Source organism: Ricinus communis, chromosome 7 (genome assembly GCF_019578655.1).
Source record: "Ricinus communis isolate WT05 ecotype wild-type chromosome 7, ASM1957865v1, whole genome shotgun sequence".
In the NCBI taxonomy this organism is placed as follows: domain Eukaryota; kingdom Viridiplantae; phylum Streptophyta; class Magnoliopsida; order Malpighiales; family Euphorbiaceae; genus Ricinus; species Ricinus communis.
In genome coordinates this window covers 23,814,419-23,834,022 of record NC_063262.1, presented here as the reverse complement: position 1 = coordinate 23,834,022, position 19,604 = coordinate 23,814,419, and the positions used below count along the sequence as shown (strand labels likewise).

Here is a 19,604-nt window from a genome sequence, read left to right as displayed (position 1 = left end):
GAAAGATGGTAGGCCTATGATTAGAGAGAGGAAAAGGTAGTAATGGTCTATGATTAAAGAGAGAAGTAATTATTAATTTAAGTGTGATTTTTTGTAATTAAATAACCACCGGGCCACATCAGTTTTTACTCATCAATTGTTTTTTTTTTTTTATAAACATTATGAAAGAATAGCAACGATAAGTCCAACATTTTCAGTCTGATTAATGTGATAATTACTGAAAAGAGACTTTCATAAAACAACGAATATAATAATATGGATTGCATAAGTGACAAAGAAAGAAATGAAATTGTTCTTGTAAATAATTCCTTTTTATTCCTTTTTGTTCTTGAAATTGCTCCTTTTTATTCCTTTTTATTCAATGGAGGTTAAGCATAGAAAAGAAGTCAACACCTTAGAGTTGGAGGTTCAGAGGTCCTTTGTCCTAACTTTTTATAGAAAGTTTCAAATGTTCAAATGATCTTTAAGTAGAAACTCTCCCAAGGTTACTGTTACCTGACCTGATAATAATGGACAAGTTAGAAGAGAAAGGCCCTGCAAATGGAAGAGAAGATTACACAGAAGATGGAACTGTAGACCTCAAAGGAAGACCTATCTTGAGATCGAAGACTGGCAGATGGAGAGCTTGTTGGTTCATCGTAGGTAAGTCATCACATCTATATATATATATATATATATATATATATATATATATAAGAGAATAGGAATCGGTGCTTTTAGTATTTTGCAACAAAATATATGTGTCGTGGTTTATATATAATTTGCTTGCTGATTATGGAAGATCTTTGAATCTTATTGAAAAATGTTTAAGATGGCTGTTGCATGCATGATATTAATTTCTCTAGTATCTTAATCTGTATATATACATATATGAATTTTAGGACTTAAGTATAAAAATATATTATGTGATTTTATTATTTTATAATTTTAAATATGTATTTATTTTAAATAAAAAGAAGAATGTGGTTATAAAATCGTGATTAAAAAAAATATATTATCATTAAAAAGTTTAAATGAATAAGAGTTTAGTTATTTTTGTTTTGATCAGTTATCATTATCATATTTGTGTTTGATAATATGAGTTTAGAGTATAACTAGATAGCTGCTCTAAATTTTATTATTTGGCCATCAAATCACAATTTAAAAAATCATCTGATAATAAGATTAATTTGACAATTAGAAATTATTAATTTTTAAATTTATGTTATCAAACATAGGTAATACGATAATGGTTGTTGATCGGAATAAAAATAGTTAAATTATTACGATTCAAAATTTTTTAATAACAAAATATTTTTATCACGATTTATAATTAAATATTATTTTTTATTTAAAAAATTATAAAATAATAAAATCACACCCCCTATTTTACGTGGGATGTTAGTCTACCTCGATTTCTTTGTTTAGCTTGTTGAAACAAATATATATGTAGGATACGAGGTATTCGAGAGGATGACATACAGTGGGATAGCGTCAAATCTAGTGTTGTATTTGACAAGGAAGCTCCATGAAGGCACTGTAGCATCTTCCAACAACGTTACCAACTTTAGGTGCATACGTTGCAGATGCTCATCTTGGCCGATTCTGGACTTTTACCATTGCTTCTGCAATTTATCTCATGGTAATTAATTAAATACTATTACCAAAAGTTATAATTCAACTCTTGAATTTTTAACATTTTTTTATAATTAAATCCCTTGCATTTAAAATGGTGGAATTGAGCTCTCTTATTTTATATTTCTTTATCAACAAATTTTTAATTTAACAACGTTTATACGTATTTTATAAGTGATAATAAAATAATATATAAATACTTATTAATTAATAAAATAATAAAAATAAGATGGCAAAAAGCATAATTGAACTTTTGAATATTTTAAAATTTTCTTGCAATTAAAACGTTTATGTTTGAAAGAGTAGAATTGGATTCTATTTTTTTATTTTTATTTTCTCCACGTGTTATCCATATCCTCCTTTTTCTACTTTTTCTTCTCATTCTCATTCTCCGACCATTAAATAATCAATTAAATAAATGAACAAACAACAATAATAATACAGATGTATTAACAAAAACACATTCAAGTTTAATACCCACAAACTAGAACACTTAAAATAAAAATAAAAATAAAAATAAAATATCCTTCTTGTCGAGGAATAAACTAACCCACAACCTGCCATTAAATTCTTTTACACTCTTTCACAATTTTACAGTCCATTTGTTCCTCTTTTAATGGTTTTTTTTATTGCTATATATAATATATATTTGATTCTTAATAAGAAAAAGGAAGAGTTTTTTTACGTCCTTTTGTTTTGTTTTATTGTATTAAGGAGATTTCCAATTTTTATTAAAAAAATAAAAGGAAAGATAACCTCTCTTCCCCAAATAATAACCATAATTTTTAAATCCAAATCTTTCTTTAACCTAAATTTTTCTTCTTTTTTCTTCTTTTTTATTACAAAGATTACAAAAATTATTATTATTAATTTTAGCGGTGTCAAATGAAAAATTAGTCTTTTATTAATCCATTTAACTAGGAGATTTATGACACTAGATAACAAAGTCAGAGAGCTACTTTTCACCATGTTCAATATAAGAAGCTTAAATATAAGAAGATGACAAATTTAGGAACCCAATTACATTTTTTCTGCCAATTCAATTAATTAAGATTTCATGTCTGTGTCTTTTCAAACACGCAGAGAAAGTGATATTCAATAACATGAAAGGAGAAAGGAAAAACAAAAGGACGTTTAAAACCTATTAATTAAAATATTTTGATGAAGAGCGTAAGATAATACTGACAGATTGATGAAAAGAAAAGTAAAATATATATTATATGACGAATCTTCTAAACAAATATATATGATCCTGAATTAATCAATCTTCTATGATTTATGCAACTAATGCACAGGGAATGACTCTGTTAACCTTAGCAGTTTCAGGCCACCATCCTGTGGTCCTAACATCAAGGAAGAGAATTGTGACCTAAAGGCCTCAGCTCTTCAGAAAGGCATATTCTATGGTACATAATAGCAGCAGGCACAGGTGGAACCAAGCCTAACATATCCACCATGGGAGCAGACCAATTTGATGATTTTGAACCCAAAGAAAGGACCCAAAAGTTATCATTCTTTATTGGTGGATGTTTAGCATTTTCATTGGCACCCTCTTTTCATACACATTCTTGGTCTACATCCAAGATAATGTGGGTTGGGCCCTTGGTTATGCCCTTCCAACAATCGGGTTAGCAGTTTCAATTGCTATATTTTTTGCGGGCACTCCATTTTACAGGCATAAATTGCCGGCTGGGAGTCCTTTCACCAGGATTGCTCAAGTATTTATTGCCGCATTTAGGAAGCAACATGTTCCTCTCCCAGAGGACCATAAAGAGCTTCATGAGCTTAGCCCTGAGGAGTACTCAACATCAGGAAAATCCAGAATTGATCACACCCCTTCTTTAAGATTTGATCACCAAATTTATCTTAATTCTAATCTACCATGCATATTCGGATAAATTACCCAGCTGGTATCAAAACTTAAAACTGTTTATCAATTTGATACTAATTTTGAATCAAAATGATATCAAAAGTATAGAATAGTATATCAATTTAGTCTAAATATCCAATTTTCGACAACAGATGGTGACGTGTCAAGCTGAGAAGACAAAATTAATTGACGTGGCACACGCTGAGGGGGCGAAACAACCAGAATATACCTCCTCAACTTGCCACGTCACCATCCATTGTCGAAAATTAGGCATTTAGACTAAATTGATATACTTTTCTATACTTTTGGTACCATTTTGATTCAAATTAAAGTCTTGGTATCAAATTGATATACAATCTTAAGGTTTGGTACCAGCTGGGCAATTTACCCCTGCATATTCTATTATATTTTCTCGGGTACTCCGGAAGTTCTTCACAGGGAAAGAGTTGCCAATATTTGAACTGTTGATCTCCTGCACTCGTCGACAGCTGATGGTTTCATATAATAAGCATTAATGAAGATCAATTCTTATAATAAGAATTGCTGCATTATCACCAGAAATAATACTTAATTTGTCACTCTTTCATATCTTTAGTTTTACTATCACACTTTATAGACCTGCAGATTCTTCGACAAAGCCGCTGTGAAGACAGACTCAACCTCGCCATGGATGCTATGTCCAGTGACCCAAGTAGAAGAAACCAAGCAAATGATGAAAATGCTTCCGGTTTTGGTGGTTACATTCATACCAAGCACCATGTTAGCTCAAGTACACACACTGTTCATCAAACAGGGCACAACCTTAGATAGGCGCATGGGACCTCATTTTGAAATCCCACCAGCATGTCTATCAGCATTCATGACAATCTTCATGCTGATTAGCCTTGTTCTTTATGATCGTTACTTCGTGCCTGCAGTTAGACGATACACTAAAAATCCAAGAGGAATTACATTGCTACAAAGAATGGGAATTGGGTTTATCTTGCATGTGATTATAATGGCCGCAGCTTGCTTAGCTGAAAGAAAAAGACTCAATGTTGCAAAGGAACATAACATTGTTGAAAAAGATGCCATAGTTCCTCTGAGTACTTTTATACTCCTTCCTCAGTTTGCTTTGATGGGTGTTGCTGATACTTTTGTGGAAGTTGCAAAATTGGAGTTTTTCTATGACCAAGCACCAGATGGGATGAAGAGCTTGGGGACTTCATATTTTACTAGTAGTGTGGGAATTGGGAATTTCTTGAGTAGTTTTCTGCTGAAAACAGTTGCTGATATCACAAAGACACATGGTCACAAAGGGTGGATTTTGGATAATCTAAATATCTCTCGCTTAGACTACTATTATGCATTCTTAACTATCCTGACGTTCATCAACTTGTTGGCCTTCTTGGTTGTGGCCAAGTACTTTGATTACAATAAGGATGTGGATGCGAAAAAGGAGTTGCAGGAAGCCATTGAAGCTTCACCAGATAAGCTTCATACTGAAGATACCTGAAGACTGAACCGAATTGAACTGATTCACACTTGTTTGTATATTTTGTGGTTTCTTGGAATATTCATACGCCAAAGGCAAAGCTCAAAAATAATGTAAATAGCATTGGCAACACTTCCTGTCTTGAATTCGGCGTCCAGAATGTATACTCCAGCTGCTGTTGTTTTCTTTTTATTATCAGAAATTGTGTATTCTCTAGTATTGCATGGTTTATTATAGTTTAGATTTATACTTCAAAGTTTCTAAAAGGTTAGCTCAAGTGGGCTGAAACGTAAATGAGGGAGCACTATGATTGCATTTAAAATCATTCAGATTACAACATCCTGAGCAGAATTACAGAGATGAATCTAACAAAAAAATGCGCATGCTTGGGGCAAACAAAATTTGGGAACATTTCTATGTTATGCTAACAAGTTATTGTCATCATGAGTACTATTTAAGCTGACAAAAGGTTGGAACTTATAGGAAGCAATAGACTCTAATAGCCATGTATGGGCAATGACCTGGGATCCAATTTTAGCAGCTAGATCTTCTGCTTCACTTAGTCTCTGCCAGAGAATTGTAACTTCTTCTCCTAACTTGCATCCCAGTGGAGGATCAAAGTTATAGACAACTAATGTTCTTGAAGGTGTCGCCTCGTTATGACTTTGCTCCACTACTTTTTCCTTGCTATCCAAAATAGTACCTCCGGCAGCAAGGACCAAATTCTGGAGATCTTCCTTGTAACCCGAGACAAAGTCACCAGCGAAATAGAAATTTAAGCCGCTAAAGAGCTTCGGCGCCTACAAACAAACCAAGCATCAAACATGAATTGCATTATCAACTACAATCCATTGTTAAAACTTTCACAAGGAAACAAGTGTTGGGAGGTCCAATTACTACAAGAACATGCAGGGGAGAGAACACCTATACATATTCATACTTTTGCACCAAGGCATTCATAAGAAGGAAACTTACATTATCCAACACACTGAGCCTGCCAGTTCTGGGGCCACTATGGCATCCATGGTTATCAAGACTGACTTCATAAGGTTCTTCATCCACATAATGCATAGATCTCATGCATGCCTTCACCCCTGCAAAGGACAAGTTTGTGGTTTGATTAACAGTGAGAGATGTTGGAATTAACAAGCAGCAACTTGCGAGAACTTCTAAAATTCTAGTGATCGACCTCATTGCAGAACTTCTAAAATTCCACTAATCCTTGCAGACTATTGAGAGATGTATTAGAGGAATGATGCCCTTAATTTTATATTACATAAAGGCATAAACAAATGCAGTAGCTTATTTGCTACAAACTTGGCATCTCCAAACTTATCTAATCACTTTGATCATCCTCAAAAGACAGGCTTAGCCTTGCCAGCAAACTAGAGATATAGATATAGTGGACATATTCTAGAATAAAGCCAGAGACCTGAGAAAGGGAAAATTGCAAATGACAGACCAGATTACTTGGCACAAATGAGACAAAATTATGAATTTGAAGATGATTAAACTCACAGTCAATTGTAAGAACCCATCTTCCGTTCAAAATGGCCATTAGAACTTTCAGTGTCCTGGTACATGCCCCCTTTGTATCTGTGGCAGCAATAACATGTGTGACATTTGGTTGCCAGAATTTAGTCACAGGCACACCAATCATGCGCCCAAACTCAATCAAAAGAGACTGCATCAGAGGCAAAAACTGCTTATTAGCAATTCTAACAAGTACAGCATAATGCAGTGTACACAAAAGCATAGATTCCCAACCATGCTTATTGACAATCATCCAGACTTCTAAGAAAAAAGCTGGACTAAGAAGACAGCTTCTATTAAAACTGTCCAACATCAGATGCTCCATTCTAATATTTCATGAAAATCATCCTATGGTAGCAAACTATATTACAATTAGGCACTTGCAAGCCATGTTCACCACTACTCTGCTCAAATAGATAAAATGCCTAGGCTTAAGATCATTTCAAGAATGATAGATATCCCAATCCACCACACTGCAAAAATGCCTTGGTATCAGGCTACTATAAGAAAAGAAAACATCAACTTAATTGACACTGACCTTTTCCTCAGAAGATAGAGCAGATCCACAAAATACCCATTCCTTCGCTCCAGTGGCTGATTCTGCCCAAAAGTTAGGCTGTTGTGGGGGTCTGCATGGAGAGTATCACAAACCACATCAAACAACACATAAATGTGTAAGAACTTGTTAATCTAATTTACAAGAAAACAAAGAAAATTGTCCCTTAGGTAAAAGGCCCTAAAACAAACTAATTTTAGAATATTCAGATAAAAAGAAAATCCATATTTGATCTCAGAGAAAAATAAAACAAAGGAACCAAAGGGAAAAGGATAGAACTGAGAAGTGAATAAGATTGGCTCAGTTAAATATCTTCCAGCGAGTTGGAAATCACAAGAGCTAAGAGAAAGAGAATGTACACTTGAGTTGGCACGTGATGACATTCTAAGCTGTGCTTCTTAGACTTGGATTTCTTCTCGTCTGGAAATCTGACTGAAGAATGGGATGGACAAAGCACAAGGAAGTTATCCTAAACAAACAAATAACAGGAAGTCATCAGTATCCAAACCCTAGCTCATTGCAGTGATACAAAAGAAATGCACAACTACAAATATATTCATTTTGAATAAATTCAAGAATTTACATAATCCCATCTGCACCCAGCAATTTCCATCGCACAGGTAACATGGTAGCTTCTACGGCAAGATTTCTGAAAGCAGCCTAGAGCTGCTCCCTTAAGCCCACATTTGCTGCACTTTAACTTCGAACCCCTAGCCAATTCTGCCTTCAGATTCTTAACAGTTTCATCAACAAAATACACTTGCGGAGCCCTGCATTTCATTATACATATAACTTACGACTGGGAAAGGTAGAAATAAGCCTTCTGAGAGTAAGACTAAGTACTGGACACCAAAATTATATTTGTTACTTCAAAACAATCAGTCAAAAATGCAGGCATGGCATACCATTCAATACATATCCTGTGAACATGTAGGGCATTGGATCCAGATGCCTCATCTCCCTCTACCAACTTCCCATTGACATAGTGGAGCATTGGACCCGTGTCCTGAGAAGTTAAAAGCAAGAATTATTATAAAGAACAATAACTTCCAAGCACCAAAGATACACTTCTTGCCATGAAACATTAAAATCAACATCAACAATCTTTGTCAACAATTGCTGCACAGAAATACCACTATAATAAGGATCAATTGCTATACTGGCCAGGCACACATGGGTATTTTACCTTTGATGTTCTGGAGGACTGACAAAATCCACACATAATTTTTGCCACAGATGAGTCTTCTAACAATGCAGGAGGCTGTCCATCAATATGAGGTGGCACAAACTTATGTCCTAATTGAGAACAACAGGCCCCCGGATTTTCAGTTTGAGAGCTAATTGGGCTGCTCCTATTTGTGTCTCGATTTAATTGTCCATAGTCCAACTTCTTATGTCTCTTTGGGTCTCTTAAATTGCCTCCTTCAGTTCCAGAGGCAAAACCATCATGCCTTTCCTGACTTGTCATGTCATCAGGACTTCGCTTGACCAGTCGTATTGCTTGATAATTTGTTGGACTCTGCAATAAGCAACAGAATCATTAAAACAAGTGGAACTAGAAGGCAAAAACATTATTTTGCACATTCATGTCGATAAGCAGACAAATTGCAAACAAAATGTGCACGTTATAACAATATTGGCACATTAGAAAGAAAAGAAAATATATGTTTCACCCACTCATACATTCAACTTCACATGTCACTATAATGCATAAAGGAAAACAGCAAAAATAAAAATCATAAGAAACAATATGTAAGCACCATAATGAATGAACAACTTCAAGGTTTAATTTCGTAAGACAAGAATTTTGAACCAAAGCAAACAGCAAAATATTTATAAAGAAAATTTTAAAGCAAGAATAGTGGATACTTTTACTATAGGCATGCAAATTGAATAAACAAAAATGAAGTTACTAAAAGCAATAGTTGAATTACATCATCACCCTGATCACAGCTGTCATTTTCTGGACTTTTAACATCACCAAATGAAGGAGGACTGCCAGTTGACAATTGATCAGACTGATTTGTACTTATTCTCAAAAGCCCACACTCTTGGAGCCTACCAGCTCTCACCTGGGAACTTATAGGTGTAGAATTGATATTTTGTTTAGCATCACCACCAACTATCTCATATTCTCCGTCTTTAGTTACTCTTTGCACATTGGATTTGTCTGCCATGTCAATGTTTCGAGCCCCATTTTGAGAAGAATTCAATGGAACCTGAGCTAACTGATTGCCTTTTAGCAAATACATGGACCTTCCACTGCTTGAATTGTCTTCCTGACCAATTGATTCCTTACTCAATTTATCATTGCAATCTGCACCTGCTGAAGTTGGGCATTGCTCTGAAATTTTCCCAGTATCTACAATGATCAACGTACAATATGAACACCACATCAATTCAAGAACACCAAGCAAAATAATGGGTATTAAATGAAAGCATAAGAAAACATTATACCAGAGCAGCTGGACTGAAACATATTGGCACAGAAAGCAGAATCCAAACTTCTATAGATTGCCACCATGTTTTCAATGAAAGGCAAGGGCCTCAAATCTGCAATCCACTTTACCAATTAACTAATTGCAATAATTTCAACAATTCAACTATCCAATGCAAAAACCAGCCCTTACCCCTCTCCAAATACTCAATTAAAAATGCTATTAGATTCATAGTACAATCCTCACTGGCTCTATTATTAATGCTTTTCAAAGACACTGTTCAAAAAAGGGAATAAAAAAGAATTTCCAATACACCATATATCCAATAAATTCTCTCTGACTAGCCAAAAAATGCTAGAATTCAGTGGAAAAGAATTCTTTTTGGTCAATTCTCATGTTTGAAAAACATATAATTCGATAAATTTCAATTCTTCCGAGTTAAGAATTGAGTTATTTAAAAGAAACAATACCATATAAATTGAAATGTTAGATTATAATATCATTTCAATTAAAATTTTTCCGTAAAATCAACTTGAATCCTAGCATAAGAATCATTCCAAACATGGGATGTAACAAACTGGATTCACAAAATTTCACTCATTTCTTCCACAGCAAATAGAAGCAACAATTACAATAAAAAGTAAAAGTAAAAGTCCAATCTTGTCAAACAAACACAAGAAGCACCTAAAGAAAATAGTGGATTTGACAGACAATTCTAAACTTATTGTAATGTATCCAAATCGAAATCATAATCTTAATCTTCTAAGCGATACATATGTGAATGAGCAATGTTAAATTGATGAATATACCTCGCCCAACATATTGAGCTTTACAAACAGGACACTCAGAAGCAAACTTTGTCCTTTCATGTAAACATGAACTGCAACAAATACCCAGATAAAAATAAAAATAAAAAGTGCAATAAAAATCAAGGAGAAGAAGAGGAAAGTCATGGAAAGCTACAAACTTGCAGAAAATGTGATCACAAGGAAGCAAAAATGGTCGCTTTAGAAAGTTCAAACTGCAAAATACCCGTATAGAAAGAAAAATTAGAACCCAATATCAAATAGATTCAAAAAAACATGAATCAAACAAAAGAAATTAATCAAGTTCAAGAATAAAGCACAAACCAGAGAGGACATTTCAGTTCAAGACCCAGTTTTTGAAGATGAAGAACCCACGGATTCATTGACCTAATAACACTATTATGTTTCATTGAATCCGCCATTTCAGCAAAACTAAGCTAATCCTCAAAACCCAAATCAGAATTTCCGTAAGCGCGCGCGTGTGTGTGATTTTTTTATTTTTATTTTTTCTTTCTTTTTGCTGAGTGTGTGGGTAGTGGTGTGCAATGTGCATGAATAACTTATTTAAGGGAGTTAGATCGATGAGGGGTGTGATGAGAACACGTGGACGGGTAGGATGTTTTAAGATACTCGGGTTTTAAAGGGAACATGTGAATTCAGGCGGCAAAATAAAATCGTAGGCGGTTATGACATTGACACGAGGAAAGACGTTTTCGTTTTGAAGAAAAAATGGCGCGCTTGGGTTTGGGTTGAGTCAACTCCCGCCCTCTTATAACCAGATTGTGTTTGATTTTCTCGTCTTCTCTGGGGAATATCTCGGATGAAAAGAATCTCACAGTTTGTTAATTTTCTTGGACGATACTATCCCTCAATACTTAACAACTTTTATATAGAAATAACTTCTACTTCAAAAAAAATACACGTCATATCTTTTGTCCGTCAAAACATATAGGCTTTTTTTTATAATTACTAATTTAATGATTAAATATATAAACTATTATTTATTTATTATATGAACATTAATATTTGTAATTAATATTTATCTTATTTAATTTTAAAATTATAAATTATCGTATAAAATTTTTATATTCCAATAAAGAATTCTTCTTACTTCAATCTATAATTAATTCCTACTTACTATATCTTTTATTGGCTAATATAAATATCAACATTTGTAATTCATTTCCGCTTATTTGATTTTAAAATTATAAATCATTTATACATAATTTTTTTTGAATTCCAGAACAAAATTTTTTTTATTTAAATCTCAAAAAGTATAAATATATGGCATGTGTCAACACACAGGTCCATTTATATTTAGATTGTCATGTATTGTATTAAAAAGTCTATTAAAAATATTTTCTTATAAAAAAAATGGTCAACTAGTGATTTTAATTAAAAAATAAATTAAATTTTTAATCATTATATAAATTAAAAATGCCCTATCAAAATCAGACAGTGGGAGCATATAGATATAAAATATGTAACTTTATATTAGATAACTTACAAATAAGAATATAATCACATTTTACTAAGTTATATTCTTTTAGATTTCATTTTAAAAGCATTTACTTTTATGTAATAAAATTTTATTTATATTTCATAAAACAAATATTATATTCCATTTAAAGTTTAAGATGAAGTAAAATATTTTTGTAATATTATTTAGTAGAATATATATTTAGGCATATAAATTTTATTTATTTAGCAATAATAGATATCTAAATTTTATTTTTATAATCTTTTTAATATTGTTAAATTTTAATTTTAAATTCTTGTATTTTTTTTATAATATTAAAAACTCTTAACACCAAATAAATATGGATATGTTGAATAAAATTAAATGTCAAAAAGTATTTATACATCACAAAAAATACATATTCAAATATCAATTAAATTATATCGAAAATTATTGTGTTGAAAAAATTAAATAACTATAATCTAAGTGTTTGAATATGCATTCATCTAAAATTATTTAGTATAACAGTTTATTCTTTAGAGTTTGTTATTAATCTTAGACTTTTAAAATAGAATTTGTAATATTCTCAATGATACATAAATAACTGTATCAATTTTTTAAAATCATGTTTACTTGAAACAATTGTAATTAAGATTAAAATCATTTGTGACTATATTCGATTAAGTCTTCATAGTAATAAACTCAATTTGACCTATGAGTACAGTTGATGATATTTATATTAATTAATAAAAGTGTTTGTAATAATTGTTTATTAATTGATGTTTTTAATTCTAATTGTTTCTAGATTTTTCATAGAAAAAAAAAGAGAGAGAAAATAAAATTTAATACTTGTAAAGAAAGTAAAATATAAAACAAAAATATATAGAATTTGTTGAGATTGAATAAAAAAACTTTAATTTTTATGTTCAAATATTAATTAATATACTTTTTATTACTCCATCCATATAAAAAGAAAATATTATTTTAGATCCATCCCAAATTATAGTTCATTATATATAGCAAGTGCAGCAAATTGGCTTCGATCTTTTATAAAATAAAATAAAATAAGATTTATCATAGTGTTGCATTATCAGGTTAAATATGTTTCAGGTCTGTAGCAATGTCTATTAGAAGGGTTGCACCCCTATTAACAGAATAAACCTAGTCTTTTAGAAGCATCCGAAGACCATCCAATATCACTGGACTGCTACTTATATTTTCTCATCATCCTCTTCTGATGAAGAAAAAATGTCTAAAGAACTTCTAGCAGCGTCCTGGAAAGTATCATTTGCATGCTCAAAATGGTTTTTGGATGGTACTGCAAGATCTTCAGCAGCCTCATCCTCCAACAGTAGTTCAGTCTTCTCTATCTCTAGTAGCTTTTCAACTGCTTCAGTTGCAGCTTTCATAGCCCACCCATCATCGTATATATCTCTGCACAAGATAGCTTGAAATTGTTATCTTTAAGAGCCTAAAATTGGAATAGAATATCATTTAAGAGATATTCTATTAGCACTGAGAAATCAAAAAGAAAGATTATTTGCTTCAGCAGAAGCTAGTGGCATGATCATGATTTGTTGGGATAGTGTTTTCTGAAGCATGTTTTATCAGTTAGTCATGAAGTGAGTTGTCAATAAAGAATGTGTGATCATATCATTATTTAAATACCTTAGCACTTGAGGGTCTGCCTATGGTGAAAGCCTTCCATCATTCTCACTAATTGATGCTCAATCTTTGATGCATGGGACACATTTGTTTTAGGTAATTTTCGGTTTTATTTTATTTTATTGAATTTTTATATTCTTATTTTTACTTATATTCAACGCTTAATGATTCTTAATCAAAACAAAAATAAAAATATAAAAGCTCAATAGAGCAAGCAAATTTTTTATAAAATATATATAAAAAATCCTTATTAACATTAAAAATAAAAAATATAAAGCCTCAGTAAAACAAAAAAGCTTAAGAATTTAGTAAAATAAATAAAAAAAATCTAGGATTTAATGTCTTTATTGCTTTTGAAATTCAAAATTGTCTCTTCTTTATTGATGAATTATGATTGTCATGCATGATATTACGGTCATTATAATTTCATGGAAATGATCTATCTCATAATTTCATTAAATGGGTTTTACTACTTTTTGTATGTACTTTACTTTTGTGACAGCAAGAATAATGCCTCAACAAGATATAACCAAATATAGATATTAAATTACTGATTTATTGTCTCATTTATATGGTACGTGTGATTATTCATAAACTTATATTTTTATTTTATAGAAAGTTATTATCTCATTGTTTCAGACTATTTCTTACATTATACCAAGATAATAAATATTATTTAAGAGATTTTATTAAGATGATAAATTTCATTTATGTGATTACATATAGAAACAGAAAGAACACATGGTAATTATTGACTGTAGAAGACTTTTTGCTATACTTTTTGCCCAAAAGGTCGGATGTGGATAGAATTTGACCTTATATAATTTTTACTATAATGGGCAGTAAAAGAACAAACTAAATTATAAGAAAACCATTTATAGGACCTAATCTAATATTATAGACAAGGGTAATATAGAAATTTTATCAAGATAAGAAATCAATAATATATAAAAGATGTAAATTTTTGTTATTTTTTAAACTTTTCTACTACAACCTAATTTAGTAGTCAGAGTTGAATTGCCAAAATAAAATATCCACCGCCAATGCCTTCATTTTGCAAATTTTATTAAGATCATTTTCAATGTACTCTTTATATATATGTTAAACTCTTTATTTTAAAGAGTCATATTATAAAATGACACTTCAATATATTTTTTATTTTTTAAATATAAACTAGAAAGTCAATTTAACTCTTTATATATAGAGAGCCAAACTTCACTCTCTACTCTATATTTAATAAATAATTATAAATCTCCATGCATTAAATATAATTGATATTTATTATTTTTATTTTTTATTAATAATTTTTTGAAAAATAAAACTATTAATATTATGAAAATAAAAATAATAAAAATATAAAAATATAAAAAAATTATTGAATTTAAATAAAACTTTTTATCTTTTATATTTAAATATTTTTTAGGATATTGTTTATTATAAAAGTTATACTTTATAAAATAAAGAGTATTATTAAAAATACTCTATTAAAGAGTTATTTACCAAATTAGCCGGATCGATTACTATATTAAAGTGCAGGCCTAGAGATGGAAGATCTTATTAACAAACATTATGATTATATTATATTATTTATCTAATTAGTTGTATTCAATTTGATTTTTATGTTTACAGATATTTTGAGTACATAATATATTCTTTCTATTAATGATCAAAAGGAGAAGAAAGAAAAAACAAACATAATCCACTTGTTTTTAAATATGATTCTCAATATTTATTCTCCAATCAAACATGACATTGGTTTTCTTTTTTTGATTTTCAATTTCTTATTTACTATTTTCGAATTCAGAAAATGATACTAAAAGGGTTTTCCATTTTTTTATTATCCTAAAAGCTTACAAGTTTTTTTCACGGTATTTGGTTAAAATCTATAAAATTTATAAAATTATTTATAAATATAAAATTTATATATTTTTAAATGAAATAAAAATTATTTAAAATTATATATAATTAAATTTGTCTGAAACTTATAATAGCTAAGCTAAATTTTAACAACAAATGTAAGATTTCTAAATGAATTCTTTATTATTGTATTAATATATTTTATAATATTAATTTTGTCTTAACTTTTTCTTAAATCATTTTTTTATAAATTTTAACAAAATATAATATTAGCGTTCAGGCTAAACAAGTGGCAGTTCTTCATAATTAACTAATAATCAGCACAAAAAGATTAGAAGGGTACCTAAATGGATCCAGTCCAGCTGAATTAAAGGCTTCTTTCATCAGAGTTGCAGGAACCAATGGGTGCTTGGAGAAGTATTCTCCATACTTTATGGCTTCCACTAGAAAGTGCATGTCTAGAACAAACTGTTGTTGGCACATGGGCATGAATGAAATCCACTCAGCAAGTCAAACTATGCTGCCAAAGATTCTCTAAACATAGAAACTAAAGTACTTACCTGATCCGAGATTTCAGGATGTTGGAAATTCAAGTCTCCTTTATCAGTTTCCCAAATTTTGTTGTTGCTTGAAATCCAGGCAAATATGGCTTCAATCAACTCCCTTATTAGCTGCATCAACCATTTTGCCTCAAAGATATCGTCTTCAGAAAGTTTATTCAGTTTCCTTAGCTCTAAAAACAACACCTGACGCACCAGAAAATCAAAACCGATAGGCAGAATGCCCTTTGCGGACTGTTAGTTGAAATAGATTGTCTAATTCATGTAATACCTATAAAGCTTGCTAAAGAAACAAGACAACAATTCAAAGTAAGAAGCAAGCTATTCATTTACAAGAGAAGAAAAGAGTACCTGAAACACGGAAGAGGGCAATAGACCATTAAACAGGCGGGAACGATTCTCGCTATCAACCCACATTTCTGGAGTCAATTTACAGACCTCAGGGGAAAGCACTCTATCAATAAATTGCTTGAAGACCTGAGCTTTCAGTCGAGTAGATGCCTCTTGAATGAACATTACACAACTATCAACTTCCTGATCTGGAAAACCGACCCTGTGGATTTTTATCTTCTCAGAATCAATACAGTTGGTGCCCCTGAATATGCTTCTAACAGTGTTGGAGAAAAAATTTTCGAGTGTTGATAGATTTGCCAGAATAGAAACTTGTTGTGGAACCGACTCTGCCAAGATCACTCTAAAACCACTTTTCTCTGACATATTTACATCGCAGGTGATGGCTTCTTCAAGGATGGTTATATACTCCATGAAGAGATCACTGAGTCCTGCTAGAATAGAACCTTCCATTTGCAGGGCAGCTAAAGGGGTAACATCCTTGGATATAGCCTGAAAAAGAAGAATGGATCCTGGCAAAAGTTTAGTTACGCATTGCAAAATGTCAGCATGCTTTCACGTCATTGTATCCTTGTTCAACCTTCAGCTCCTCAATTAAAAATGATAAATTTTTACTAGAATTTCATGTCTCCTCCAAAAGAGTTGCTCAAAGAACTATAGCAAAACAGAGTTTTCAGTTTGTTTAGATTGATTAATTCTGTTTAGAAGTGGACCCTTCTCTCTGGTCCTATTTGCAAATGTGAGTTGCATATTTATGGAAAGAAAAAGGAGAAAAAGGAAAGCTAAAAAAAGAGGCACTTAAAAGCTTTCACTCGGGGCATTTCTGCCTGTGCTAAAAAGTTTCTGACAGCCCAATTCTGTGTAACCCATGGCTGTGTCCAGAAATACTAGAAGTGTTTGATCATACAAAAGTCATTATTGCTTCCTTAATGCAACTACTCATTTGGTCATTCCTAGCTAAACTGAAAGGCATTTCATATTTTCTATATTAACGGATTCAAACCAATGCAGACAAACATATAGCATCGACCAGTTACCCATAATGCCCTTGTTGTTCACTCTATACATTAATTCTTCATCAGTTTAGCATTTAAGTTCCCATGAAAAGCAATCAACCAAACCTGCAATAGAGTAACAAACTTCCGACCACTGTTTGTGAGAAGGCAGTATTCTGGTTCTTGTCCAACAACTACATAAGAGTAGCCTTCATTCAGAATTCCAGATACAAGATATCTGCCCAGAACCCAAGCATCAGATGCTGTAAATATGCTGATGACTTTCTTAAAATGCTCTATATGTTCTGCTAAAATGTTCTCCATACAAGTGCGAAGATGCTTGATCAACAATGGCTGCAACACCAATCTTTGAGTTTCTAATTGACAGCAATATGAGGTAGCAAACTGCACAGCTTCTACTGCTGTGGAGAGTCCACCACTTATTTCTGAGATAGATTTGACATATTTAGTAAAACTAACAGCAAAAACTTCAATTTCTTCATGGATCCACTGCATAAATTCTGATGCATAAGCAGATGTTTCTCCATAAAGCATCATAAAGCTCCTTGCTGCTTGAGAAATCATAGAAAACACAAATCTTGAAAGTTCCCTAATGTACACCCCTTGCAGACATGATTTTGAACTCTGCAGATTATGTATTCCTGAAGCAATTCGTGAGTGGTAATACTTCAGCAATAACCGAGTTGCTAGATGACTCTGGCCTAATCTGCAAATTCCAACTAGTGCCTTGTGGAGTTCTGAAGCAGAAGTTCTTGAATTCTCAGCCACACGGGCTAATTGCAATATAAGCATTTCCTTTCTCTCAGAAATGGCATTGTTATACAACATTAGCACATCCGATGAAGTATCATCTTCATACTGTACGTTTTGTAAATTTTCTTGCTCCATTTCTAAAATTGCTATAGCTTCATCAGCTCTGTTTTCAGATAAAAGCACATCCAAGGTTTCTGAAACATTACTTATGTGAACCTCCAACTCATTTAAAGGAAGAGACTCATCACATATGAGTTCTTCTGAGATTGAATCCATGGTTTGCACTGATAAAACCTTCAGATATAGACCATCAGTTAGGTCTTTTACAAGCATCTTTTGCATTGCAACATGGGTTCTCAGTTGCATCAATTTCTTTTCGATATCTTTTACTTCCTCATGTATTCTGCAAGTGGGCAAAAGAATACATAGATTAATCAATCAGTCAAACTATTTCTATTACCTAAATTAAGCATGCTCAAGTTCCCAGAATAAAAATTTTTAGGCACACCACCTATCCAAAGTTCTTTCCCTTCTGCATCTAGGAATAAAATTTAGTTAAGAATTTTCTTTTCGTCTTTAAATAACTCTGTTGATCTTTATTAATATATGATAAGCCTAAAAAAATGCATGAAAAGCCCATTGAAAAATTGAACACTCTCAAAATAAAAGAAACCCTTTATATATATGGTGAACACTTAGCACCATTTTCCACTTTCCAAGCATGGCAAACACACTCAAAACAGAGCTTCAACACTGTTCCATCTATGCACTATGTATCACTGTACATTTAAATTGAGCACGCTAACTCGAGAAATGTACCCAATAAAGGCTGAATAATTAGCAAAGATGTTTCGATAAAAATCTTCATCGGACGCTTCCTTTATTTCCAGAAACTCCATACAAAGCCTCCTTATCCCCTAAAAATCAACCAGAAGAAACACACATTATTCTAGCTCACATATTCAAGCTGCAAAGGGCTTTGAAAGCAAGCAACCCAGTCTACCTCTCCGGTCATGGACTCGAGCTCTGACTCCTCGTCTCTGTCACTGGAAACAGAGGAGATACCGGAGCTCGTATCGGATTCGGTTGCCTCCTCCGGTTGGTGGTGGTCTCTAAACCGGAATGTAGAAGAAACTGTAGATGATTCCATGGAAACTGATTTCTCATGGAAATTATGAAGACAGCTGTAAATTAATTTGTAGTAATTGATTTCGGTTCAGGAATTGGTTAAACGGTGTTGCTTGGACCTTTCTATCGTCTCGGTGCTTTGGTTCCTTCGCTACTCAGATACAAACAAGGCGCCACTTTTTGTCTTTTTTCTCTTCTATATATGCACGCGTTCTGTTATTCAATTGGCGCCATTACTCGCGCAAAATCCAAATAGTTCAAACGTGGAACAGGTGGAGATAAGACTGCGTCGTTTTATATGTCACCATGTTGGCATTCTAATAAACCAGAGGGTATATATATAAAATTAATACATAATATAATATTACAGTCCAATCCTAATTTAAATAGTAAAAGCTTTTTTTAATCTATTTCATAATATGTATCTTATTAAATTTTTAATATATAAATAATTATATTTTTAATATATATCATTATAATGTTTGAAGTTCATTTTGAAAAAATCATGGCAGAGATGTTAACGT

The 19,604-nt window shown here is 32.0% G+C and overlaps 2 protein-coding genes and 1 pseudogene across 4 annotated transcripts; 1 reads left to right on the top strand and 2 right to left on the bottom strand.

Moving 5' to 3' along the window:
- Positions 1-283: 283 nt before the first annotated feature.
- On the top strand, positions 284-5,045 carry LOC8266493 (annotated as a pseudogene).
- Positions 5,046-5,241: 196 nt separating this feature from the next.
- On the bottom strand, positions 5,242-11,010 carry LOC8266494 (BRCA1-associated RING domain protein 1). Of its 3 annotated transcripts, XM_002526524.4 has the most exons (13): positions 10,616-11,002; positions 10,453-10,506; positions 10,295-10,365; positions 9,505-9,600; positions 8,982-9,409; positions 8,234-8,566; positions 7,953-8,053; positions 7,631-7,817; positions 7,407-7,516; positions 7,030-7,120; positions 6,477-6,642; positions 5,934-6,052; positions 5,242-5,758 (listed from the first exon to the last, which is right to left on the bottom strand). In XM_002526524.4, the coding sequence occupies exons 1-13, from the start codon at positions 10,711-10,713 to the stop codon at positions 5,378-5,380; spliced, it is 2,235 nt and encodes a 744-aa protein (XP_002526570.2). In that variant the 5' UTR covers positions 10,714-11,002; the 3' UTR covers positions 5,242-5,377. The 3 variants fall into 3 exon arrangements, with proteins under 3 accessions (XP_002526570.2, XP_048233247.1, XP_048233246.1); XM_048377290.1 differs by having other exon boundaries at positions 9,120-9,409; positions 10,295-10,506; positions 10,616-11,010; XM_048377289.1 differs by having other exon boundaries at positions 10,295-10,506; positions 10,616-11,005.
- A 1,764-nt stretch (positions 11,011-12,774) lies between these two features.
- Positions 12,775-19,229, bottom strand: LOC8266495 (exocyst complex component EXO84A). The gene is made up of 7 exons (XM_015723779.3): positions 18,956-19,229; positions 18,772-18,869; positions 17,305-18,355; positions 16,184-16,675; positions 15,833-16,018; positions 15,616-15,740; positions 12,775-13,184 (listed from the first exon to the last, which is right to left on the bottom strand). Exons 1-7 carry the CDS (start codon positions 19,100-19,102, stop codon positions 12,962-12,964), a joined length of 2,322 nt encoding a protein of 773 aa, XP_015579265.2. The 5' UTR covers positions 19,103-19,229; the 3' UTR covers positions 12,775-12,961.
- Positions 19,230-19,604: the final 375 nt, after the last annotated feature.

Coding starts and splice junctions, on each gene's coding strand:
- LOC8266494 (XM_048377289.1), bottom strand. CDS start 10,713: ATGGCGGATTCAATGAAACATAATAGTGTTATTAGGTCAATGAATCCG. Junction 8,054..8,233: donor AGTCCTCCAGAACATCAAAG/GTAAAATACCCA, acceptor TTAACTTCTCAG/GACACGGGTCCAATGCTCCA. Junction 6,053..6,476: donor ATGGGTTCTTACAATTGACT/GTGAGTTTAATC, acceptor TGTCCTTTGCAG/GGGTGAAGGCATGCATGAGA.
- LOC8266495 (XM_015723779.3), bottom strand. CDS start 19,102: ATGGAATCATCTACAGTTTCTTCTACATTCCGGTTTAGAGACCACCAC. Junction 18,870..18,955: donor TCGAGTCCATGACCGGAGAG/GTAGACTGGGTT, acceptor GTTGATTTTTAG/GGGATAAGGAGGCTTTGTAT. Junction 16,676..17,304: donor AGTTTGTTACTCTATTGCAG/GTTTGGTTGATT, acceptor CTTCTTTTTCAG/GCTATATCCAAGGATGTTAC.